A 24,955-nucleotide genomic window follows, 5' to 3' on the forward strand; every position below is an offset into this window, starting at 1 on the left:
TGGATCCCTGTGGAGAGAGAGAGAGAGAGAGAGAGAGAGGGCGTGGACCCCTGGGGAGATGGAGAGAGAGAGGGCATAGGCCCTGGGGAGTTGGAGAAAGGGCATGGACTCTTGGAGAGAGAGAGAGAGGACATGGGCCCTGGTGCAAGAGAGAGAGAGAGGGCATGGGTCCCTGGGGAGAGAGAGAGAGAGAGATAGGACATCGTCCCCTGGGGAGAGAGAGAGGGTGTGGACCCCTGACAGAGAGAGAGAGAGAGAGGGGGGGGGGGAGGGCTTGGAACCCTGGGGAGAGAGGGAGACAGGGTGTAGGCCCTGGAGAGAGAGAGCGAGAGAGAGGGCGTGGGCCCTGGAGAGAGAGAAATAGAGGGCGTGGACCCCTTGGGAGAGAGCGAGAGGGAGTGGATCCCGAGAGGGAGAGAGGAGAGAGAGAGATAGAGAGAGAGAGAGAGAGCGTGGACCCCTGGAGAGAGAGAGAGAGAGTGTGGACCCCTGGAGAGAGAGGGGGAGGGCATACGCCCCAGAGAGAGTGAGCGAGGGCATGGATCCCTGGAGGGAGAGGGAGGGAGAGAGAGAGAGAGAGAGGGGGCATGGAAACCTGGAGAGAGAGAGAGAGGGCATAGGCCCCAGAGAGAGTGAGCAAGGGCGTGGACACTTGGAGAGAGAGAGTGTGGGCCCTGGAGAGAGAGAGAGAGGGTGTGGGCCCTGGAGAGAGAGAGAGAGGGTGTGGGCCCTGGAGAGAAAGAGTGGGAGAGAGGACGTGGACCTCTGGGGGGGGGGAGAGAGAGAGAGAGAGAGAGAGGGCTTGGACCCCTGGGGGGGGGGGAGAGAGAGAGAGAGAGAGAGAGGGCATCGACACCTGGAGAGAGAGAGAGAGAGGGCGTGGACCCCTGGAAAGTGAGAGGGCGTGGACCCCTGGAGAGAGAGAGAGAGAGAGAGTGCGTGGACCCCTGGAGAGAGCGAGAGATGAGAGAGGGCGTGGACCCCTGGGGAGAGAGAGAGAGAGAGAGAGAGAGGGCATCGACACCTGGAGAGAGAGAGAGAGAGAGAGGGCATCGACACCTGGAGAGAGAGAGAGAGAGAGTGGACGTGGACCCCTGGAGAGAGAGAGGGCGTGCACCCCTGGAGAGAGATTGAGAGAGAGAGAGAAGGCATGGGTCCTGGAGAGAGAGAGTGGGCGTGGACCCCTGGAGAGAGAGTGAGAGAGAGAGAGAAGGCATGAGTCCTGGAGAGAGAGAGTAAGGGTGTGGACCCCTGGAATGAAAGAGAGAGGGTGTAGGCCTTAGAGAGAGAGAGAGAGGGCGTGAACGCCTGGGGAGAGAGAGAGAGGGCGTTGTCCCCTGGAGAGAGAGAAATGGCGTAGGCCATGGAGAGAGAGAGAGAGGGCTTAGGCCCTGGGGAGATAGCGTGAGGGCGTGGGCCCTGGGGGGAGAGAGAGAGGAGGTGGACCCATGGGGAAAGAGAGAGAGACAGAGAGAGGGAGAGAGAGAGGGGGCAGGGACTCCTGGAGAGAGAGAGAGGGCGTGATCCCCTGGAGAGAGAGAGGGTGTGGATCTCTGGAGGGAGAGGGAGAGAGAGAGAGACAGAGGGGGCATGGACCCCTGGCGAGAGAGAGAGAGAGAGAGACAGGACGTGGTCTCCTGGGGAGACAGGTTGTGGCCCGTCAGGGAAGGGGTATGGGCCCCTGGAGCAGGAGTATGGAGGCTTCTGGAAGGGAGTTTAAACTAACGGCCTTTTCATTTCTTTTTGCAGTTGCAGAACGAACAGCTGGACTGCGGAGCTGCCCACCTGCAGCATCCTCTCGCCATTAAGAGCCCGCTGAAAGCGAATCCGATCTTTGTTGAGAGGGGTTTGACCTCAGTGGCAGTGTCGAGTGTGAATAACCACACGGTGGTCTTTCTGGGCACAGCCAGTGGGCAGCTGCTGAAGGTATGGTCACTGTCTCGGTGTTATGCCCTACCCCTAGTGCCAGGTGCTCTCTCCTCTCTCCTCCCTCCTCTCTCTGTGTCACACACCATCTCTCTGAGCAGACAGTACATGATTTCCACCTCTCTGGAAGCTGCAGCCGGTGCTCCCTGGGACAACCCGCCTGGTGATATTCTCCCTTTCCTTCATTCTGTGTAAAGAGATAAGCTGCTCTCAGTTTCCCTTCACTAGCTCGCCTGCCCTGTGTGTGGGTTCAGAGGAAGAGAGTGCAACCAGTGTAGTGCCTGAGGCTGCAGATCCAGACCACAAGGTCCAGGTCACCCTGTGCTGTTTGGGTCGATAGTTCCTGTTTGTTGGTTGTAGGTTGGTTGATAGAACAGTCAGCGGTGACACTGTGGCCCTGAGGCAGAAGATTGTAGGTTCAAGCCTTCTGGAGGCTTGAAAACAACAATCCAGGCTGACAGTCCAGTACACTACTGAGGGAGCACTGCACTGTCAGAGGTGCCGTATTTCGAAAGAGACATTAAACTGGGGCCCCGTCTGCCCTCTCAGGTGGGTGTAAAAGATCCCATTTTGAAGACGAGCAGGGGAGTTATACTTGGTGTCCTGGACAATATTCATCCCTCAATTAATATCACACAAAGCAGATCACTGCTGTTTGTGAGAGCTTGCTGTGCACAAATTGACTACGGCGTTTCTTACACTTCAAAAGTACTTGATTCAGTATCAGCAAATTAAGATGTAACTGAATGGGAACAAGCGCTAAGTTTCTGATATCTGCTCCCTCACCTCCCCTTCCACAGCTCTATGGTAATTATACACTTGTGCAGCCTATAAAGACACAAATGTTGGCGCAGACTGACAGAATCCAGCTCCTCGCACAGTGACTGTTCGAGGTGAATTTCCCTCTGGGGTTCTGGTTCTGAGGCTGGTTAGGTGATGTTGATTGAATTATTGAATGGTTCTTGACCCTGCCTCTGAGTAGGTGGGTGTCTCTCCCAGGATGATATCTGTTGGGAGCAGCTGGAACCTGTTATCTGATCAGGACCCGGTGTGATTGGATTACACAATAAGTGACACTGCTCACAGCTTCACAGACACACTACATTCTGTACTCCCACAGACGCAGTCTTCCTGTGTGTGTCTCTCTCCCTCTCTATCAATATTATACCAGTCATTGCTGCCTCTCCAATCTCCAAATCCCCCGTCTGAACACACTTCCTCCTCTTGACATCCTCCCAGCATCGGCATCAGGACTCGATGCATTGTTTGCTCGACTAATTCATCCTTTCCCAGAGTCTGGAAGCTTCCTTCCTATAGTGCTCCCTTCCTCCTGCAATCTACAACTGTTTAAAATCTAAACTACTTGCCAGCCGGTCACTGTTTCCTGATTACCTCCTGTTCTCTCCTCTTTCCAGCCCTGCTCCCCCTGCATTGTGACTGTGGGTGGCTCAATTTAAAAACAAAAATCTGTTTGACACTGCTTGTTCAATATGCAGTGATCACATTTTCGGCAGTACTTCTGAAGTGTTGTCACTCTGTCACAGGATGAGTAATTTGTCAGCTTGTGGACTGGGGGATCCAGATTCCTTGCCTGCTCGACTTCCTGGGTCAGTTTTACACTGAGCGCTGACAGCAAACTGGCAAAAGCTGCCCAAGGTAGGCATCTGAAAGCAGCTCTGAGTGTAAGCTGGAGAAATGGCAATACACTGAAGGTGCAGTAGAATACAGGCTCACTACAGCTTAAGCTGCAGGAGGTCTTGACATTTTATTGCTGCCAACAAAAATCATTGGGGTTTTTCCTTCATATCCTGTAGATTCTGGGCACTTGCTTTCTCCGTGTTGTGAGGAAGCTTGGGGCCCTTTCTCTCTCCAACAACAACATAAACTTTTATTTATAAAACACCTTTCACATTAGAAGACATCCCAAGGCACTGCACAGGAGTGTTATAAAGCAACACCAAGCCACATAAGGAGATATTGGGGTCAGATGGCCAAAAGCTTGGTCAAAGAGGAAGGTCATAGAGTCATTTACAGCACAGAAGGAGGCCATTTGGCCCATTGAATCCATGCTGGCTCTTCACAGAGCTATGCAGTCAGTACCAATCCCCCTCTTGATGCCCATAGTCCTGTAAGTCTATTTCTCTCGGGTGTTTGCCACACCTCCAAGTTTGGTATCATCGGCAAATTGTAAACTTATACTCTGTATTCCAATATCCAAGTTATTTATATATATATCTCAAAAAAACAGTGGTCCCAGCACTGACTCTTGGGGAACACCACTGTCTACCATCCTCCAGACTGAAAAACAACCATTTACATGACTCACTGTTTACTGTCCCTAAGCTAATTTTTTAAATCCAATTGGACACTAACCCTCCTATACCACGAAATTCAATTTTGTTAACCAGCCTTTTACGTAGTACCTTATCAAATGCTTTCTTAAAATCCATGTAAACAACATCCATCACATTCACTTCATCAACCTTCTCTGAGATTTTGAGGAGGGACTTAAAAGAAGAGAGAGATGGAGAGGTGGAGAGGTTCAAGGAGGGAATTCCTTAGGGCCTAGGCAGCTGGAAGCACAGCCACCAGTGGTGGAGTGAAGAAAATCAGGGATGCTCAAGAGGCCAGAATTAGAGGAGTGCCGGTATCTCAGGGCTGGAGATAGGGAGGGGTGAGGCCAGGGAGGGATTTGAAAACAAGGATAAGAATTTTAAAATCAAGATGCTGCTTGACTGGGATCCAGTGTAGGTCAGTGAGCACAGGGGTAATAGAAGAACAGGACTTGGTGTGAGTTAGGACATGGGCAGCAGAGTTTTGGATATCTCACGTTTACAGAGGGTAGAATGGGGGAGACCAGCCAGGAGCGCATTGGAATAGTTAAGTCTCGACGTAATGAAGGCACGAGTGAGGGTTCAGCTGGAGATGAGCTGAGACAGGGCGAAGTCGGGCAATGTAACAGAGGTGGAAATAGGTGGCCTTATTGACAGCATGAATATGAAGTCGGAAGCTCATCTCAGAGTCAAATATGACACCGAGGTTGCGAACAGACTGGTTTAGCCTCAGACTATTGTCAGGGAGAGGGATTGAGTCTGTAGCGAGGGACTGGGCTTTGGAGTAGGGACTGAAAACAATAGTTTCAGTCTTCCCAATATTTAATTGGAGGAAATTTCTGCTCATCCAGTACTGGATGTCGGATAAGCAGACTGTGAATTTAGCAACAGTGGAGGAGTCGAGAGAGATGGTGATGAGCTGAAGCTGAGTGTCATCAATGTACATCTGGAAACAAACACTCCTTTCAGATGCTGTCGCTGAGGGACAAGCACTTAGATAAGAAATAGGAGGGGGCCGAGGATAGATCCTTGGGCGACACCAGGGGTAATGGGAGCAGGAAGAGAAGCCATTGAAATGATATTCTGGCTACAATCAAATAGATGAGAATGGAACCAAATGAGTGCAGTCCCACCCAGCTGGATGACAGTGGAAAGTCATTGGTGGAGGATGGTGTGGTCAACCATGTCAAAGGCTGCAGACAGGTCGAGCAAGACGAAGAGAGATAGTTTACATTTGTCACAGTCATACATGGTGCCATTTGTGACTTTGATAAGAGCAGTTTGATAAGCCCTGGGCCCTCTCTCTGTGTTGTGACCAGGTCCTGGGCCCTCTCTCTGTGTTGTGACCAGGCCCTGGGCCCTTGCTCTCTCCGTATTGTGACCAGGCCCTGGGCCCTCTCTCTGTGTTGTGACCAGGCCCTGGGCCCTTGCTCTCTCTGTGTTGTGACCAGGCCCTGGGCCCTTGCTCTCTCTGTGTTGTGACCAGGCCCTGGGCCCTTGCTCTCTCTGTATTGTGACCAGACCCTGGGCCCTCTCTCTGTATTGTGACCAGGCCCTGGGCCCTTGCTCTCTCTGTGTTGTGACCAGACCCTGGGCCCTCTCTCTGTATTGTGACCAGGCCCTGGGCCCTTGCTCTCTCTGTGTTGTGACCAGGCCCTGGGCCCTTGCTCTCTCTGTGTTGTGACCAGGCCCTGGGCCCTTGCTCTCTCTGTGTTGTGACCAGACCCTGGGCCCTCTCTCTGTATTGTGACCAGGCCCTGGGCCCTCTCTCTGTGTTGTGACCAGGCCCTGGGCCCTTGTTCTCTCTGTGTTGTGACTAGGCCCTGGGCCCTTGTTCTCTCTGTGTTGTGACCAGGCCCTGGGCCCTTGCTCTCTCTGTGTTGTGACCAGACCCTGGGCCCTCTCTCTGTGTTGTGACCAGGCCCTGGGACCTTGCTCTCTCTGTGTTGTGACCGGACCCTGGACCCTTACTCTCTCTGTGTTGTGACCAGGCCCGGGCCCTTGCTCTCTCTGTGTTGTGACCAGGCCCTGGGCCCTCTCTCTGTGTTATTACCGGAGCCTGGGCCCTTACTCTCTTTGTGTTGTGACTAGGCCCTGGGCCCTCTCTCTGTGTTGTGACCAGGCCCTGGGCCCTCTCCCTGTGTTGTGACCAGGCCCTGTTCCCTCTCTCTGTGTTGTGACCAGGCCCTGGGCCCTCTCTCTGTGTTGTGAACGGACCCTTACTCTCTTTGTGTTACTCCTTTCTAGTTGCTCCTGGTTGTTACTCTATATTTCGGGCAATTTATTTATTTGCTCATTTCATGCACTGTTCGACAATGACACAAGAAGGTGTCATCATTATCTGGCACTGAGACTTTGAGGTAACACTGCCAAACTGAAGTGACCATATAACTCTATCCATGCAGCTAAATTTACAGAGGGATATGTCGATTGGGAACAGAAGACTGCTTTCAGTGGCACCAGGCGAGCCCGTCCATCACATCATGCACTTCGACCCTATGGACAAGACCTATCTCTATGTCATGACGACGTACCAGGTGAGATGAATGTTTCAAGCCAAACTTAAATTACAAAGATCAGCATCCACTCCTTTTAATGTGGTTTTATGTGCGTTAAGAGACGTGTGGTGGGAATGAGTTAATTTATGGTTTTTACCCTCAAATATTGCTCACTGCATCACACCAGCGAGAGTTAACAGTGACAGAGACACCAGCGAGTGTTAACAGTTTCAGAGACACCAGCGAGTGTTAACAGGGACATAGAGACCGGCGAGTGTTAACAGTGACAGAGACACAGGCGAGTGTTAACAGTTTCAGAGACACCGGCGAGTGTTAACAGTGACAGAGACACAGGCGAGTGTCAACAGGGACAGAGACACCAGCGAGTGTTAACAGTGACAGAGACACAGGCGAGTGTTAACAGGGACAGAGACACCAGCGAGTGTTAACAGTTTCAGAGACACCAGCGAGTGTTAACAGTGACAGAGACACAGGCGAGTGTCAACAGGGACAGAGACACCAGCGAGTGTTAACAGTGACAGAGTCACCGGCGAGTGTTCACAGTGACAGAGACACCGGCGAGTGTTCACAGAGACAGAGACACCAGCGAGTGTTCACAGACACAGAGACACCGGCGAGTGTTCACAGATACAGAGACACCAGCGAGTGTTCACAGTGACAGAGACACCAGCGAGTGTTCACAGAGACAGAGACACCGGCGAGTGTTCACAGACACAGAGACACCAGCGAGTGTTCACAGTGACAGAGACACCGGCGAGTGTTCACAGTGACAGAGACACCGGCGAGTGTTCACAGACACAGAGACACCGGTGAGTGTTCACAGTGACAGAGACACCGGCGAGTGTTCACAGAGACAGACACCGGCGAGTGTTCACAGAGACAGAGACACTGGCGAGTGTTCACAGTTACAGAGACACCGGCGAGTGTTCACAGACACAGAGACACCGGCGAGTGTTCACAGAGACAGAGACACTGGCGAGTGTTCACAGTGACAGAGACACCGGCGAGTGTTCACAGACACAGAGACACCGGTGACTGTTCACAGACACAGAGACACCGGTGAGTGTTCACAGTGACAGAGACACCGGCGAGTGTTCACAGAGACAGAGACACCGGCGAGTGTTCACAGAGACAGAGACACTGGCGAGTGTTCACAGTGACAGAGACACCGGCGAGTGTTCACAGACACAGAAACACCGGTGAGTGTTCACAGTGACAGAGACACCGGCGAGTGTTCACAGACACAGAGACACCGGTGAGTGTTCACAGTGACAGAGACACCGGCGAGTGTTCACAGACACAGAGACACCGGCGAGTGTTCACAGTGACAGAGACACTGGCGAGTGTTCACAGTGACAGAGACACCAGCGAGTGTTCACAGAGACAGAGACACTGGCGAGTGTTCACAGAGACAGAGACACCGGCGAGTGTTCACAGACACAGAGACACCGGCGAGTGTTCACAGACACAGAGACACCGGCGAGTGTTCACAGAGACAGAGACACCGGCGAGTATTCACAGTGACAGAGACACCGGCGAGTGTTCACAGACACAGAGACACCAGCGAGTGTTCACAGACACAGAGACACCGGCGAGTGTTCACAGAGACAGAGACACCGGCGAGTATTCACAGTGACAGAGACACCGGCGAGTGTTCACAGACACAGAGACACCAGCGAGTGTTCACAGACACAGAGACACCGGCGAGTGTTCACAGACACAGAGACACCGGCGAGTGTTCACAGAGACAGAGACACCAGCGAGTGTTCACAGTGACAGAGACACCGGCGAGTGTTCACAGACACAGAGACACCAGCGAGTGTTCACAGTGACAGAGACACCGGCGAGTGTTCACAGTGACAGAGACACCGGCGAGTGTTCACAGACACAGAGACACCAGCGAGTGTTCACAGACACAGAGTCACCGGCGAGTGTTCACAGAGACAGAGACACTGGCGAGTGTTCACAGAGACAGAGACACCGGCGAGTGTTCACAGACACAGAGACACCGGCGAGTGCTCACAGACACAGAGACACCGGCGAGTGTTCACAGAGACAGAGACACCAGCGAGTGTTCACAGACACAGAGACACCGGCAAGTGTTCACAGAGACAGAGACACCAGCGAGTGTTCACAGACACAGAGACACCGGCGAGTGTTCACAGACACAGAGACACCGGCGAGTGTTCACAGACACAGAGACACCAGCGAGTGTTCACAGACACAGAGACACCGGCAAGTGTTCACAGAGACAGAGACACCAGCGAGTGTTCACAGACACAGAGACACCGGCGAGTGTTCACAGACACAGAGACACCGGCAAGTGTTCACAGACACAGAGACACTGGCGATTGTTCATAGAGACAGAGACACCAGCGAGTGTTCACAGTGACAGAGACACCGGCGAGTGTTCACAGAGACAGAGACACCAGCGAGTGTTCACAGACACAGAGACACCGGCAAGTGTTCACAGACACAGAGACACTGGCGATTGTTCATAGAGACAGAGACACCAGCGAGTGTTCACAGTGACAGAGACACCGGCGAGTGTTCACAGACACAGAGACACCGGCAAGTGTTCACAGACACAGAGACACTGGCGATTGTTCATAGAGACAGAGACACCAGCGAGTGTTCACAGTGACAGAGACACCAGCGAGTGTTCACAGAGACAGAGACACCAGCGAGTGTTCACAGTGACAGAGACACCGGCGAGTGTTCACAGACACAGAGACACCGGCAAGTGTTCACAGACACAGAGACACTGGCGATTGTTCACAGACACAGAGACACTGGCGATTGTTCATAGAGACAGAGACACCGGCGAGTGTTCACAGTGACAGAGACACCGGCGAGTGTTCACAGACACAGAGACACCGGCGATTGTTCATAGAGACAGAGACACTGGCGATTGTTCACAGAGACAGAGACACCAGCGAGTGTTCACAGTGACAGAGACACCAGCGAGTGTTCACAGACACAGAGACACTGGCGATTGTTCACAGAGACAGAGACACCAGCGAGTGTTCACAGTGACAGAGACACCAGCGAGTGTTCACAGACACAGAGACACCGGCGATTGTTCATAGAGACAGAGACACCAGCGAGTGTTCACAGTGACAGAGACACCAGCGAGTGTTCACAGACACAGAGACACCGGCGATTGTTCATAGAGACAGAGACACCAGCGAGTGTTCACAGTGACAGAGACACCAGCGAGTGTTCACAGTGACAGAGACACCAGCGATTGTTCACAGACACAGAGACACCGGCGATTGTTCACAGAGACAGAGACACCAGCGAGTGTTCACAGTGACAGAGACACCGGCGATTGTTCATAGAGACAGAGACACCAGCGAGTGTTCACAGTGACAGAGACACCAGCGAGTGTTCACAGACACAGAGACACCGGCGAGTGTTCACAGATACAGAGAGCCCAGCATTTGTTGTGATGTCTGTAACTGACTGCATTTCTCTCCGGATATTGAGTGTGTATTGTGAAATAGTGAGCTGACTCTACTTGCATCACATGATCACATTAGCTTTGGGACATTAGACTTCACTGGGGGTGCCGAAGTAATCGCCTCCCGCAACCTAATTTGTTTGTGTGAAGTCCTGATACATCAGTGACTTGGAGTAAAGGGCTGGTTAGTGTTCGTACTGAGAGTGTCAGCCAAATAAAACACAGCCAGCACACAAATCTGTACCAATGCAGTCTGCAGCAAGAGCTGATATATCTAGAGGGTTAGCTGAACTCGATTAGGTTCCAGCCTGTACCTCACTCCCAGGGACTGAATTGAACAGCATGCAGAGTTTCCAGTGGCTTATTTTAACTCTTCAATCCCCTGCACTGTGCCCATATGGATCCTCGCTGCACTAATCCTCCATTTGTATGTGCACTCTCTGATACCCTCGTGAGTGACTCTGACATCTGCTCACTGTCTCTCAGTCACACTTGATGGGAGTTACTGGCCTCTCTTCACCAGCTGGAATCACACTCTGCTCATGTCAGCAAGTGAATCTCAGTGTGATAGAGATCTGACCCTCTCCCCAGTAGCCCTGTAGTTAATGGCTTCACTTTCCATTTGAGCTCTCCCAGTCATCAAGTGATCACGTAATTCTTTCCCCCAAGGGGTCTCCCATTGGCCATCTCCTCAAGCCCTCAATTTCATTCTCTTGTTTTTCCTAGATCAGCCGGGTGAAAGTTGCTTCCTGTGACCAGTACCAGTCCTGTCGGGAGTGTCTAGGAGCAGCTGATGCTCACTGTGGATGGTGCACCTTGGAGAGCAGGTATGGAACCAAGCAGGATGAATGGAACAGGAGTAAAGCATTCAGCTTCTCAAGACTGTTCCCTCGTTCAGTGAGGTTATGTCTGATCAGTACCTCAACTCTATACTCGTGGGAATATAAGCCGAGTCTCTGTACCCTGTCCTCATAATTTAACCTTTTAAACCCCAATATCAATTCTTCCCAAAGGGCTGGTTGCTCGTGAGACCATGAGCTTTTCTTTTATTCATTCATGGGATGTGAGTGTCGCTGGTCAGGCCAGCATTTATTGCCCATCCGTAATGGCCCTTGAACTGCCCACAGTGCTGTTAGGAAGGGAGTTCCAGGATTTTGATCCAGCGATAGTGAAGGAATGGTGATATAGTTCCAAGTCAGGATGGTGTGTGACTTGGAGGGGAACTTGCAGGTGGTGATGTTCCCATGCATCAGCTGCCCTCATCCTTCTAGGTGGTAGATTTGGAAGGTGCTGTCTGAGGAGCCTTGGTGCGTTGCTGCAGTGCATCTTGTAGATGGTTCACACTGCTGCCACTGTGCGTCGGTGGTGGAGGGAGTGAATGTTTGTGGATGGGATGCCAATCAAGCGGGCTGCTTTGTCCTGGATGGTGTCGAGCTTCTTGAGTGTTGTTGGAGCTGCACCCATCCAGGCAAGTGGAGAATATTCCATCACACTCCTGACTTGTGCCTTGTAGATGGTGGACAGGCTTTGGGGAGTCAGGAGGTGAGTTACTCACTGCAGAATTCCCAGCCACTGACCTGCTCTTGTAGCCATGCTATTTATGTGTCAGGTCCAGTGAAGTTTCTAATTAATTGTAACCTGCAGGATGTTTATAGTGGGGGATTCAGCGATGGTAATGCCATTCAATGTCAAGGGGATTTGGTTGCATCCTCTCTTGTTGGAGATGGTCATTGCATGGAACTGGTGTCACACAAATATTACTTGCTACTTAATAGCCTCAGCCTGTATGTTGTCCAGGTCCTGCTGCATGCAGGCACAGACTGCTTCAGTATCTGAGGAGTTGCAGATAGTACCGAACATTGTGCATCATCAGTGAACATCCCCACTTGGCAAACTATTGGAGTGCACGGAGTGGAAATTAGTGCCCACAAGAACCACTCAGTCCCCAGGCCCACTGTGTCACTGCATGGGGACATTGTTTTACAGCAATAGATGGAGTTCAGAGGCCCAGTCATCCATGGACCACCTACCTTCCTCCCCCACACCCCCACCATCCAACTGAGTTACCACAATAGAGTAGCATTGACAGAAATCTTCAGGGTTTTTCCATCCTGCTTACTCAGGCAAAGTACTCAGACAGAGACGAACAGAGGAAGAACAAGGAAGGAAATATTGCTGGAAGACTTTATAAAAATACTATCAAAGCTTGACCCAAATTACTACATAAGACAAGCACAAGTCACATGAATGCAGTGTACAGAAAGTATCACTTCCTCATTCCTTGTCATCACTCAATGTCCAACTTTGCTGTTAGGGTGTGTACTGGTTCTTATTAAAGGGACACTGCCACCTCCCAGCTGAACCCAAAGGTTGAAAACATCACCATAGCAACTCAGACAGTGCTTATGGTGATGGGGGTCAAATGGACATTCAGTCCAGCTTCAGTGTGTCATTCACACTGTGTACAGTGTGTGAATGCTCTGTGTGTGTCACTCACACTGTGTACGGTGGGCGAATGCTCTGTGTGTGTCACTCACACTGTGTACAGTGTGCGAATGCTCTGTGTGTGTCACTCACACTGTGTACAGTGTGTGAATGCTCTGTGTGTGTCACTCACACCGTGTACAGTGTGTGAATGCTCTGTGTGTGTCACTCACACTATGTACAGTGTGCGAATGCTCTGTGTGTGTCACTCACACTGTGTACAGTGTGTGAATGCTCTGTGTGTGTCACTCACACTATGTACAGTGTGTGAATGCTCTGTGTGTGTCACTCACACTGTGTACAGTGTGTGAATGCTCTGTGTGTGTCACTCACACTGTGTACGGTGTGTGAATGCTCTGTGTGTGTCACTCACACCGTGTACAGTGTGTGAATGCTCTGTGTGTGTCACTCACACTATGTACAGTGTGCGAATGCTCTGTGTGTGTCACTCACACTGTGTACAGTGTGTGAATGCTCTGTGTGTGTCACTCACACTATGTACAGTGTGTGAATGCTCTGTGTGTGTCACTCACACTGTGTACAGTGTGTGAATGCTCTGTGTGTGTCACTCACACTGTGTACAGTGTGCGAATGCTCTGTGTGTGTCACTCACACTGTGTACAGTGTGTGAATGCTCTGTGTGTGTCACTCACACTGTGTACAGTGTGTGAATGCTCTGTGTGTGTCACTCACACTGTGTACGGTGTGTGAATGCTCTGTGTGTGTCACTCACACTGTGTACAGTGTGTGAATGCTCTGTGTGTGTCACTCACACTGTGTACGGTGTGTGAATGCTCTGTGTGTGTCACTCACACTGTGTACGGTGGGCGAATGCTCTGTGTGTGTCACTCACACTGTGTACAGTGTGTGAATGCTCTGTGTGTGTCACTCACACTGTGTACAGTGTGCGAATGCTCTGTGTGTGTCACTCACACTGTGTACAGTGTGTGAATGCTCTGTGTGTGTCACTCACACTGTGTACAGTGTGTGAATGCTCTGTGTGTGTCACTCACACTGTGTACGGTGTGTGAATGCTCTGTGTGTGTCACTCACACTGTGTACAGTGTGTGAATGCTCTGTGTGTGTCACTCACACTGTGTACGGTGTGTGAATGCTCTGTGTGTGTCACTCACACTATGTACAGTGTGTGAACGCTCTGTGTGTGTCACTCACTCTGTGTACGGTGTGTGAATGCTCTGTATGTGTCACTCACACTGTGTACAGTGTGTGAATGCTCTGTGTGTGTCACTCACACCGTGTACAGTGTGTGAATGCTCTGTGTGTGTCACTCACACTATGTACAGTGTGTGAATGCTCTGTGTGTCACTCACACTGTGTACAGTGTGTGAATGCACTGTGTGTGTCACTCACACTGTGTACAGTGTGCGAATGCTCTGTGTTTCACTCACACTGTGTACAATGTTTGAATGCTCTGTGTGTGTCACTCACACTGTGTACAGTGTGTGAATGCTCTGTGTGTGTCACTCACACTGTGTACAGTGTGCGAATGCTCTGTGTTTCACTCACACTGTGTACAATGTTTGAATGCTCTGTGTGTGTCACTCACACTGTGTACAGTGTGTGAATGCTCTGTGTGTGTCACTCACACTGTGTACAGTGTGCGAATGCTCTGTGTGTGTCACTCACACTGTGTACAATGTTTGAAAGCTCTGTGTGTGTCACTCACACTGTGTACAGTGTGTGAATGCTCTGTGTGTGTCACTCACACTGTGTACAATGTTTGAAAGCTCTGTGTGTGTCACTCACACTGTGTACAGTGTGTGAATGCTCTGTGTGTGTCACTCACACTGTGTACTGTGTGTGAATGCTCTGTGTGTGTCACTCACACTGTGTACAATGTTTGAAAGCTCTGTGTGTGTCACTCACACTGTGTACAGTGTGTGAATGCTCTGTGTGTGTCACTCACACTGTCTACAGTGTGTGAATGCTCTGTGTTTCACTCACACTGTGTACAATGTTTGAATGCTCTGTGTGTGTCACTCACACTGTGTACAATGTTTGAATGCTCTGTGTGTGTCACTCACACTGTGACCTCTCTCTTAGGTGTTCTCTACAGCAGGACTGTGTTAATTCCACCAAGTCCTTGTTCTGGACCAGCCTCAGCTCTGGAATACAACAGTGTCCAAGTATGAACATTGTACCATCGGAAATTCACATTGCCAGTGAGGCCCAACAGGTACTGTATCAACTCCAGGAGTTGCTTCTTTCCAGTCATGAACTGGGCTGGAACATATCTCCTGATTGCAGCATCTTAATGTTCTGTGCCTTCAAATCTCTGAGTAAATTCATGGTCCATAGTGACAATAAATTTAAGGGACAATAGTGAACATGATCAGTAATAATAATGACCAATAGTGAAGGTAGTCAATAATTATCATGACCAATAGTGAACATGGTCAGTAATAATAATGACTAATAGTGAAGGTAGTCAATAATTATCATGATCAATAGTGAACATGATCAGTAATAATAATGACCAATAGTGAAGGTAGTCAATAATTATCATGACCAATAGTGAACATGATCAGTAATAATAATGACCAATAGTGAAGGTAGTCAATAATTATCATGACCAATAGTGAACATGGTCAGTAATAACAATGACCAATAGTAACCATGGACAATAATTATCATGACCAATAGTGAACATGATCAGTAATAATAATCACCAATAGTGAAGGTAGTCAATAATTATCATGACCAATAGTGAACATGGTCAGTAATAACAATGACCAATGGTAACCATGGACAATAATTATCATGATCAATAGTGAACATGATCAGTAATAATAATGACCAATAGTGAAGGTGGTCAATAATTATCATGACTAATAATGAAGGTGGTGAACAGAGATGACCAATAGTGAGCATGCTCAGCAATAGGCATCACCAATAGTGAACATGATCAGTAATGCTAATCAATAGTGAACATGGTGAATATTTATCGTGACCAATGGTGAAGATGGTAAATATTAATCATGACCAGTAGTGAACATGGTCATTAATAATTATGATCAATGTTGAACATGGTCAGTAATAATTGTCAGTAGTGAATGTCAATCTAATAATCATGATTGGTAATAATTGTGCCCTATAGTAAATGTACACAATAATTGTGGTTATATTTATGTTGTTATGTTACTGGACGAGTAATCCAGAAGTCTGAGCTAATGATCTACGGACATGAATTCAAATCCAACCAATTTAGCTGGGGAATTTCAATTCAGTTAATTAAATAAATGTGAAAATTAAGAGCTAAGGTCAGTAATTGTGGGCCATAAAACTACCTGATTGGCGTAAAAACCCATCTGGTTCACTAATGTCCATTCGGGAAAGAAATCTGCCGTCCTTAACCAGTCAGGCGTACATTGGACTCCAGACCCATGGTAATAGTTTTTTTTTTAGTTCTTTCATGGGATGTGGGCGTCACTGGCCAGGCCAGCATTTGTTGCCCATCTCTAATTGGCCTTGAGAAGGTGGTGGTGAGCTGCCTTCTTGAACTGCTGCAGTCCCGATGGTGTAGGACACCCAAAGTGCCTTAGGAAAGGAGTTCCAGGATTTTGACCCAGCGACAGTGAAGGAACAGCAATATAGCTCCAAGTCAGTTCCAAGTGTATGGCTTGGAGGGGAACTTGCAGGTGGTGGTGTTCCCATGCATCAGCTGCCCTTGTCCTTCTATGTGGTAGAGGTTGCGGGTTTGGAAGGCGCTGTCGAAGGAGACTTGGTGAGTTGTTGCAGTGCATCTTGTAGATGGTACACAATGCTGCCACTGTGTGTCAGTGGTGGAGGAAGTGAATGTTTGACCTGCTCTTGTAGCCACAGTATTTATATGGCTACTCCAGTTAAGATTCTGGTCAATGGTGACCCCCAGGATGTTGATGGTGGTGGATTCAGCGATCATAATGCCATTGAATATCAAGGGGAGATGGTTAGATTCTCATTGGCAATGGTCATTGCCTGGCACTTGTGTGGCACAAATGTTAATTGTCACTTATCAGCCCTGGCTAGAATGTTATAATAAAAGCAAAATACTGCGGATGCTGGAAATCTGAAATAAAAACAAGAAATGCCGGAAATATTCAGCAGATCTGGCAGCATCTGTGGAGAGAGAAGCAGAGTTAACGGTTCAGGTCAGTGACCCTTCTTCAGAACCCTTCTTTAGAATGTTGTCCAGATCTTACTGCATGAAGGCATGGTCTGCTTCAGTATCAGAGGCATTGCAAATTGTACTAAATATTATGCAATCATCAACGAACATCCCCACTTCTGACCTTATGGAGGGAAGGTCATTGTTGAAGCAGCTGATGATGGTTGGCTCTGGAACACTACCGTGAGGAACTCCTACAGCAATGCCTTGGGAGTGAGATAATTGGCCTCCAACAACCACAAGCATCTTCCTTTGTGCTAGGTATGACTTCAACCAGTGGAGATTTTCCCCGATTCCCATTGACTTCAATTTTGACCCTTAACTACCTCTTGAAATGGCTTAGCAAGCCACTCAGTTGTAGCAAAACAACTATGAGCATGTCTAATAAGAATAAAGCCAGGCAGACCACTTGGCATCGAGCTAGTTTTTTTTATTCTTGCATGCGATGTGCGCGTCGCTGGCAAAGCCAGAATTTGTTGCCCATCCCTAGTTGCCCTTGACAACTGGCTTGCTAGGCCATTTCAGAAGGAAGTTAAGAGTCAACCACATTGCTGTGGGTCTGGAGTCTCAGGTAGGCCAGACCAGGTAAGGACGGCAGATTTTCTTCTGTAAAGGACATTCGTGAAACAGATGGGTTTTTACGACAATCGATGATAGTTTCAGGGCATCATTACTGGCACTAGCTTTTAATTCCAGGTTTTTATTAATTAATTGAACTTATTAAATATCTGAATATAAATTCCACCAGCTGCCATGGTGGGAATTGAACCGGTGTCCCCAGGGTTTTAGCCTGGGCTTGATATACAATGGATGGTAGGACGCTAGGAAGTACAGAGGGTCAGAGGGACCTTGGGGTGCTTGTCCATAGATCACTGAAGGCAGCAGCACAAGTGGATAAGGTGTTAGGAAGGCATACGGGATACTTGCCTTTATTAGCCGAGGCATAGAATATAAGAGCAGGGAGGTTATGATGGAGCTACATAGAACACTGGTTAGGCCACAGCTGGAGTACTGTGTACAGTTCTGGTCACCACACTATAGGAAGGATGTGATTGCACTGGAGAGGGTGCAGCGGAGATTCACCAGGATGTTGTCTGGGCTGGAGCATTTCAGCTATGAAGAGAGACTGGATAGGCTGGGGTTGTTTTCCTTAGAGCAGAGAAGGCTGAGGCGGAACCTGATTGAGGTATACAGAATCATGAGGGGCATTGATAGGATAGATAGGAAGAAACTTTTTCCCTTAATGGAGAGGTCAATATCCAGGGGGCATAGATTTAAGGTAAAGGGAAGGAGGTTTCGAGGGGATTCGAGGAAGAATTTTATTCACCCAGAGGGTGGTTGGAATCTGGAACACACTGCCTGAAGGGGTGGTAGAGGCAGGAACCCTCACAACATTCAAGAAGTATTTATGTGAGCACTTGAAACACCATAGTATACAAGGCTACGGGCCAAGTGTGGGGAAATGGGATTAGTTAGGACGGGTGCTTGATGGTCGGCGCAGGCACGTTGGGCCGAAGGGCCTGTTTCTGTGCTGTAATACTCTATGACACTATGGATTATTAGTTCAGTGACATTGCCACTATGCCACCAACACCCCAGCAAAAATGAAAATGACGAAGGCACGTGCAGCCCTGTCAACCCTGCAAAGTATTTCTCACTAACATCTGGGGATTTGTGCCAAAATTAGGAAAGCTGTCCCATAGACTAGTCAAGCAACAGCCTGACATAGTCATCCTCACGGAATCATACCTTACATCCAGTGTCCCAGACACCTCCATCACTTTACCTGGGTAAACCCTGCTCCACTGGCAGGGCAGACCCATTGGAAACATAAATACATAGGAGCAGGAGTAGGCCATTCAGCCCATCGAGACTGTTCCGTCATTCAATTAGATCATGGCTGATCATCTACCTCAACAGCACTTTCCTGCGCTCTCCCCTTATCCCTTGATGTCATTCGTAATCAGATATCTATCGATTTCTGTCTTGAACATGCTCAACGATTGAGCTTCCACAGCCCTCTGGGGTAGAGAATTCCAAAGATTCACCATTCTCTGAGCGAAGAAATTCCTCCTCATCTCAGTCTTAAATGGCCTACCCCTTATTCTGAGACTGTCTCCTGGTTCTAGTTACACCAGCCAGGGAAACATCCTATCCACATCCACCCTATCATGCACTGTAAGAATTTTGTAAGTTTCAATGAGATCACCTCTCGTTCTTGAAAACCCGAGAGAATTCAGGCCCAGTTTCTGCAATCTTTCCTCGTAAGACAAGCCTGCCATCCCAGGATTAGTCTGGTGAACCGCCATTGCACTCCCTCTATGACAAGTATATCCTTCCTTAGATGAGGAGACCAAAATTGTACACAATACTCCAGGTGTGGTTTCATCAAGGCTTTATATAATTGCAGCAAGACCTCTTTACTCCTGTACTCAAAGCCCCTTGCAATAAAGGCCAACATATCATTTGCCTTCCAAATTACTTGTTGCACCTGCATGCTAGCTTTTAGTGACTCATGAACAAGGATACCCAGGTCCCTTTGGACATCACCACTTCCCAACATCTCACCATTTAAGAAATATTCTGCCTTTCTGTGTTTTCTACCAAAATGGATCACTTCACACTTATTCACATTATATTCCATCTGTCATGTTCTTGCCCATTCACTTAACCTGTCCAAGTCCCCTTGAAGCTTCCTTGCATCCTCCTCACAGCTTACATTCCCACCTGGTTTTGTGTTATCAGCAAATTTGGAAATATTAAATTTGGTTTCCACGTCCAAATCATTTATATAGATTGTGAACAGCTGTGGCTCAAGCACTGATCCTTGCGGTACCTCACTAGTAACAGCCTTCCACCCTGAGAATGACCCATTTATTCCCACTCTCTTCTTTCTGTCTGTTAACCAATTCTCAACCCATAGCAGTATATTACCCCCAATCCTATGTGCTCTAATTTTGTTTACTAACCTCCTGTGTGGGACCTTATCAAAAGCCTTCTGAAAATCCGAATACACCACATTCACTGGTTCTTCTTTATCTATGCTGCAAGTAACATCCTCAAAAAAACTCCCAACAGGTTTGTCAAACATGAATTCCCTTTCATAAATCCATGTTTACTCTGCCCAGTCATATCATTATTTTATGTATCTAGTTATCACATCCTTTATAATAGATTCTAACATTTTCCCTACTACTGATGTCAAATCAACAGGTCTTTAGTTTCCCATTTTGTCTCTCACTCCTTTCTTAAATAGTGGGGTTACATTTGGGCAGCACAGTGGCGCAGTGGTTAGCACCGCAGCCTCACAGCTCCAGCGACCTGGGTTCAATTCTGGGTACTGCCTGTGTGGAGTTTGCAAGTTCTCCCGGTGTCTGTGTGGGTTTTCGCCGGGTGCTCCGGTTTCCTCCCACCACCAAAGACTTGCAGGTTGATAGGTAACTTGGCCATTATAAATTGCCCCTAGTATAGGTAGGGGAATATAGGGACAGGTGGCGATGTGGTAGGAATATGGGTTTGGTATAAATGGGTGGTTGATGGTCGGCACAGACTTGGTGGGCCGAAGGGCCTGTTTCAGTGCTGTATCTCTAAATAAATGAAATAAATTTGCTACTTTGCAGTCTGCAGGAACCCTTCCAGAATCAGTAGAATTTTGAAAGATAACCACCAATGCATCCACTATCTCTATAGCCACTTCCTTCAACACTCTGGGATGTAGCTCATCTGGTCCAGCAGATTTAATCAACCTTCAATCCAGTTAATTTTTTGAGTACTGCCGCTTTATTGAAATTATTTTCTTTTAGTTCTTCATTTTCACAAGGCACTTGGTTCCTGAGTATTTCTGGGAGGTTTTCTGTATATTCCTCCATGAAGGCAGACACACAGTAATTGTTTAGTTTCTCCGCCATTTCCCCATTCTCCATTATAAATTCTCCTGTATCCCGCCTGGAATGGACCCATATTTATCCTTCCTAATCTTTTCCTTTTCACCTACCTAAAGAAGACTTTACAGTCCGCCTTTATGTTTCTCACTAGCTTGCATTCATATTCTCTTTTCGCTTTCTTTATCAGTTTCTTGGTCATCCTTTGCTGGATTCTAAATTGCTCCCAATCCTCAAACTTGCCACTTTTTCTGGATCCACCAGAGGTGGCAGCACAGTGGTGTACAGCCAGGAGTGAGGTGCCCTGGGAGTCCTCAACATTGACTCTGGACTCCATGAAGTCTCATGGCATCAGATCAAACATGGGCAAGGAATATTCCTGCTGACTGCCACCTATTGCCCTCCCTCAGCTAATGAATCAGTACCCCTCATGTTGAACACCAACTGGAAGAAGCACTGAGGGTAACAAGGGCACAGAATGTATTCTGGGTGGGGGAATTCAAAGTCCATCACCAAAAGTGTCTCGGTATCACCACTGCTGACCGAGCTGGCCAAGTCCTGAAGGACATATATGCCAGACTGGGCCTGTGGCAGGTGGTGAGGGAACCAACAAGAGAGAAAAGCCTACTTGACCTCCCCCTCACCAATCTACCTGTCCAGGATGCATCTGTCCATGACAGGATTGATAAGACTGACCACTGTACAGTCCTTGTGGAGATGAAATTCCATTTTCACACTGAGGACACCCTCCATTATATTGTACAGCACAACCACCAGGCGAAATTAGATCTAACAGCTCAAAACTGGGCATCCATGAGGTGCTCCAGGCCATCAACATCAGCAGCAGCAGAACTGTATTCAACAACAATCTGTAACCTCATTGCCTGGCATATCCCCCACTCTACCATTACCATCAAGCTGGGAGACTAGCCCTGGTTCAATGAAGAGTGCAGGAGGGAATGCCAGGCATACCTAAAAACAAGATGCCAAACTGGTGAAGCTACAACACAGGACTACATGCATGCTAAACAGTGGAAGCAGCATGCAATAGACAGAGCTAAACAATCCTAAAACCAAAGGATCAGATCTAAGCTCTGCAGTCCTGCCACATCCAGTTGTGAATGGTGGTGGATAACAAAACAACTAACAGGAGGAGGAGGCTCCACAAATATCCCCATCCTTGTAGATATAGGATCCCAGCATGTCAGTGCAAAGAACACGGCTGAAACATTTGCAACCATCTTCAGCTGGAAGTGCTGAGTGGATAATCCATCTCGGGTTCCTCCTGAGGTCCCCCAGAATGACAGATGCCAGTCTTCAGCCAATCCAATTCACTCCATGTGATATCAAGAAATGGCTGAAGGCACTGGATGCAGCAAAGGGTATGGGCCCTGACAACATTCCGGCAATAGTTCTGAAGACTTGTGTTCCAGAACTAGCTATGGCCCTAGCCAAGCTGTTCTGGTACTTTTACAACACTGGTATCTATTTGACAATGTGAAAAGTTGCCCAGGTCTGTCCTGTGCACAAAAAGCAGAAAAAATCCAATCCGGTCAATTAGCATCCCATCAGCCTACTCTCAATCATCAGTAAAGTAATGGAAAGTGCCATCAACGGTGCTAACAAGTGGCACTTACACAGCAATAACCTGCCTAGTGATGCTCAGTTTGCGTTCTGCCAGGGCCACTCAGCTCCTGACCTCATTACAGCCTTGGTTCAAACATGGGCAAAAGAGCTAAACTCAGGAAGTGAGGCGAGAGTGACTGCCCTTGACATCAACGCAGCATTTGACTGAGCATGGCATCAAGAGCCCTAGCAAAACTGGAGTCAATGGGAATCAGGGGGGAAACTCTGCGCTGGTTGGAGTCATACCTAGCACAAAGGAAGATGGTTACATTTATTGGAGGCCTAACATCTCAGTCCCTGGACATCACTGCTGGAGTTCCTCAGGGTGGTGTCCTAGGGCCAACCATCTTCAGCTGCTTCATCAATGATCTTCCTTCAACATCAGGTCAGAAATGGAAATGTTCACTGATGGTTGCTCAGTGTTCAGTACCATTTGCAACTCCTCAGATACTGAAGTTGTCTGTGTCCACAGGTAGTTAATCCTGGATAACTTTCAGGCTTGGGCTAATAAGTGGCAAAAAACATTTATATTACACAAGTGCCAGGCAATCACCATCTCCAACAAGACAGAATCTAACCATCTCCTCTTGAATTTCAACGGCATTACCATTACTGAATCCCCCACCGCCAACATCATGGGGGTTACCATTGATCAGAAACTTAACTGGATCAGCCATATAAATACCGTTTGCTACAAGAGCAGGTCAGATGCTGGGAATCCTGTGGCGAGTAACTCACCTCCTGACTCCCCAAAGCCTGTCCACCATCTACAAGGCACAAGTCAGGAGTGTGATGGAATACTCTCCACTTGCCTCGATGGTTGGAGCTCCAACAACAATCAAGAAGCTCGACATCTTCCAGGACACAGAAGCCCACTTGATTGGCACCCCATCTACAACCATTCACTCCCTCCACCACCGATGCACAGTGGCAGCAGTGTGTACCATCTACAAGATGCACTGCAGCAATGCACCAACACATCCTCAGAACAAACTCTGAAATTAATCACAGAATTGTTACAGTGCAGAAGGAGGCCATTCGGTCCATCATGTCTGCACTGGCTCTCCAAAAGAGCAATTCACTTTGTGCCACTTCCCGCCTTCTCCCCGTAACCCTGCACATTCTTCCTTTTCATATAACTATCTAATTCCCTTTTGAATGCTTCAATTGAACCTGCCTCCACCACACTCTCAGGCAGCGCATTCCAGACCTTAACCACTCGCTGGGTGAAAAAGTTTTTCCTCATGTCACTTTTGCTTCTCTTACTAAATACTTTAAATCTGTGCCCTCTCTCTATCCTTTCACGAGTGGGAACAGTTTCTCTCTATCTACTCTGTCCAGACCCTTCATGATTTTGAATACCTCTATCAAATCACCTCTCAGCCTTCTCTTCTCCAAGGAAAACAGTCCTAACTTCTCCAATCTATCTTCATGACTGAAATTCCTCATCCCGAGAACCATTCTCGTGAATCTTTTCTGTACTCTCTCCAATGCCCTCACGTCTTTCCTACAGTGTGGCACCCAGAACTGGACACAATACTATGTTTTTATGGGGAAAGCAGGAATAGGTTACTGAGTTGGATGATCAGCCATGATCATAATGAATGGCGGAGCAGGCTTGAAGGGCTGAATGGCCTACTCCTGCTCCTATTTTCTATGTCTCTACTCCAGCTGAGGCCGAACTAGTGTCTTATACAAGTTCAACATAACTTCCTTGCTCTTGTACTCTATGCCCCTATTAATAAAGCCCAGGACACTATATGCTTTATTAACCATGCTTTCAATCTGTCCTGCCACCTTTAATGACTTATGCATATATATATATTTCTTATTATTCGTTCGTGGGATGTGGGCATCGCTGGCTAGGCCAGCATTTATTGCCCAGCCCTAACTGCCCTTGAACTGAGTGGCTTGTTTGGCCATTTCAGAGGGAATTTAAGAGTCAACCACATTGTTGTGGGTCTGGAGTCACATGTCGGCCAGACCAGGTAAGGACGGCAGATTTCCTTCCCTAAAGGACATTAGTGAACCAGATGGGTTTTTATAACAATCGACAATGGTTTAATGGTCACCATTAGATTAGCTTTTTAATTCCAGATTTATTAATTGAATTTAAATTTCACCATTTGCCGTGGTTGGATTTGAACCCAGGTCCCCAGAGCATTAGCCTGGGTTTCTGGATTACTAGTCCAGTGACATTACCACTGCGCTACCACCTCCCAGGTGGTATATCCAGGTCCCTCTGCTCCTGCACTCCCTTTAGAACTGTACCCTTTAGGTAATTATACCTAAAGGTAAGTCATGACAGGAGAGCTCGCACATGTGATCTGCTCCTCCTGCGCTATGTGGGAAATCAGGGACGCTTCCCGTGTCCCTGGTGACCATGTGTGTAGGAAGTGTATCCATCTGCAGCTACTGGCTACCCACATTACGGAGTTGGAACTGCAGGTGAATTCACTGTGGAGCATCTGTGATGCTGAGATCGTTGTGGATAGCACGTTTAGCGAGGTGGTCACACCGCAGGCAAATGCTGCAAAGGCAGGAAGGGAATGGGT

The 24,955-nt window shown here is 48.4% G+C and overlaps 1 protein-coding gene across 1 annotated transcript in view; it reads left to right on the forward strand.

The window, feature by feature from the left end:
- Positions 1-24,955, forward strand: part of plxnd1 (plexin D1) — a 329,127-nt gene that overhangs the window by 30,820 nt on the left and 273,352 nt on the right. The window contains exons 2-5 of the mRNA XM_068051338.1: positions 1,750-1,926; positions 6,665-6,796; positions 10,968-11,068; positions 14,790-14,922. Coding sequence (XP_067907439.1) covers positions 1,750-1,926; positions 6,665-6,796; positions 10,968-11,068; positions 14,790-14,922 — 543 coding nt within the window. The remainder of the gene's footprint in view (positions 1-1,749; positions 1,927-6,664; positions 6,797-10,967; positions 11,069-14,789; positions 14,923-24,955) is intronic.

This window comes from Heterodontus francisci, chromosome 19, assembly GCF_036365525.1.
Source record: "Heterodontus francisci isolate sHetFra1 chromosome 19, sHetFra1.hap1, whole genome shotgun sequence".
Taxonomy (NCBI): Eukaryota; Metazoa; Chordata; class Chondrichthyes; order Heterodontiformes; family Heterodontidae; genus Heterodontus; species Heterodontus francisci.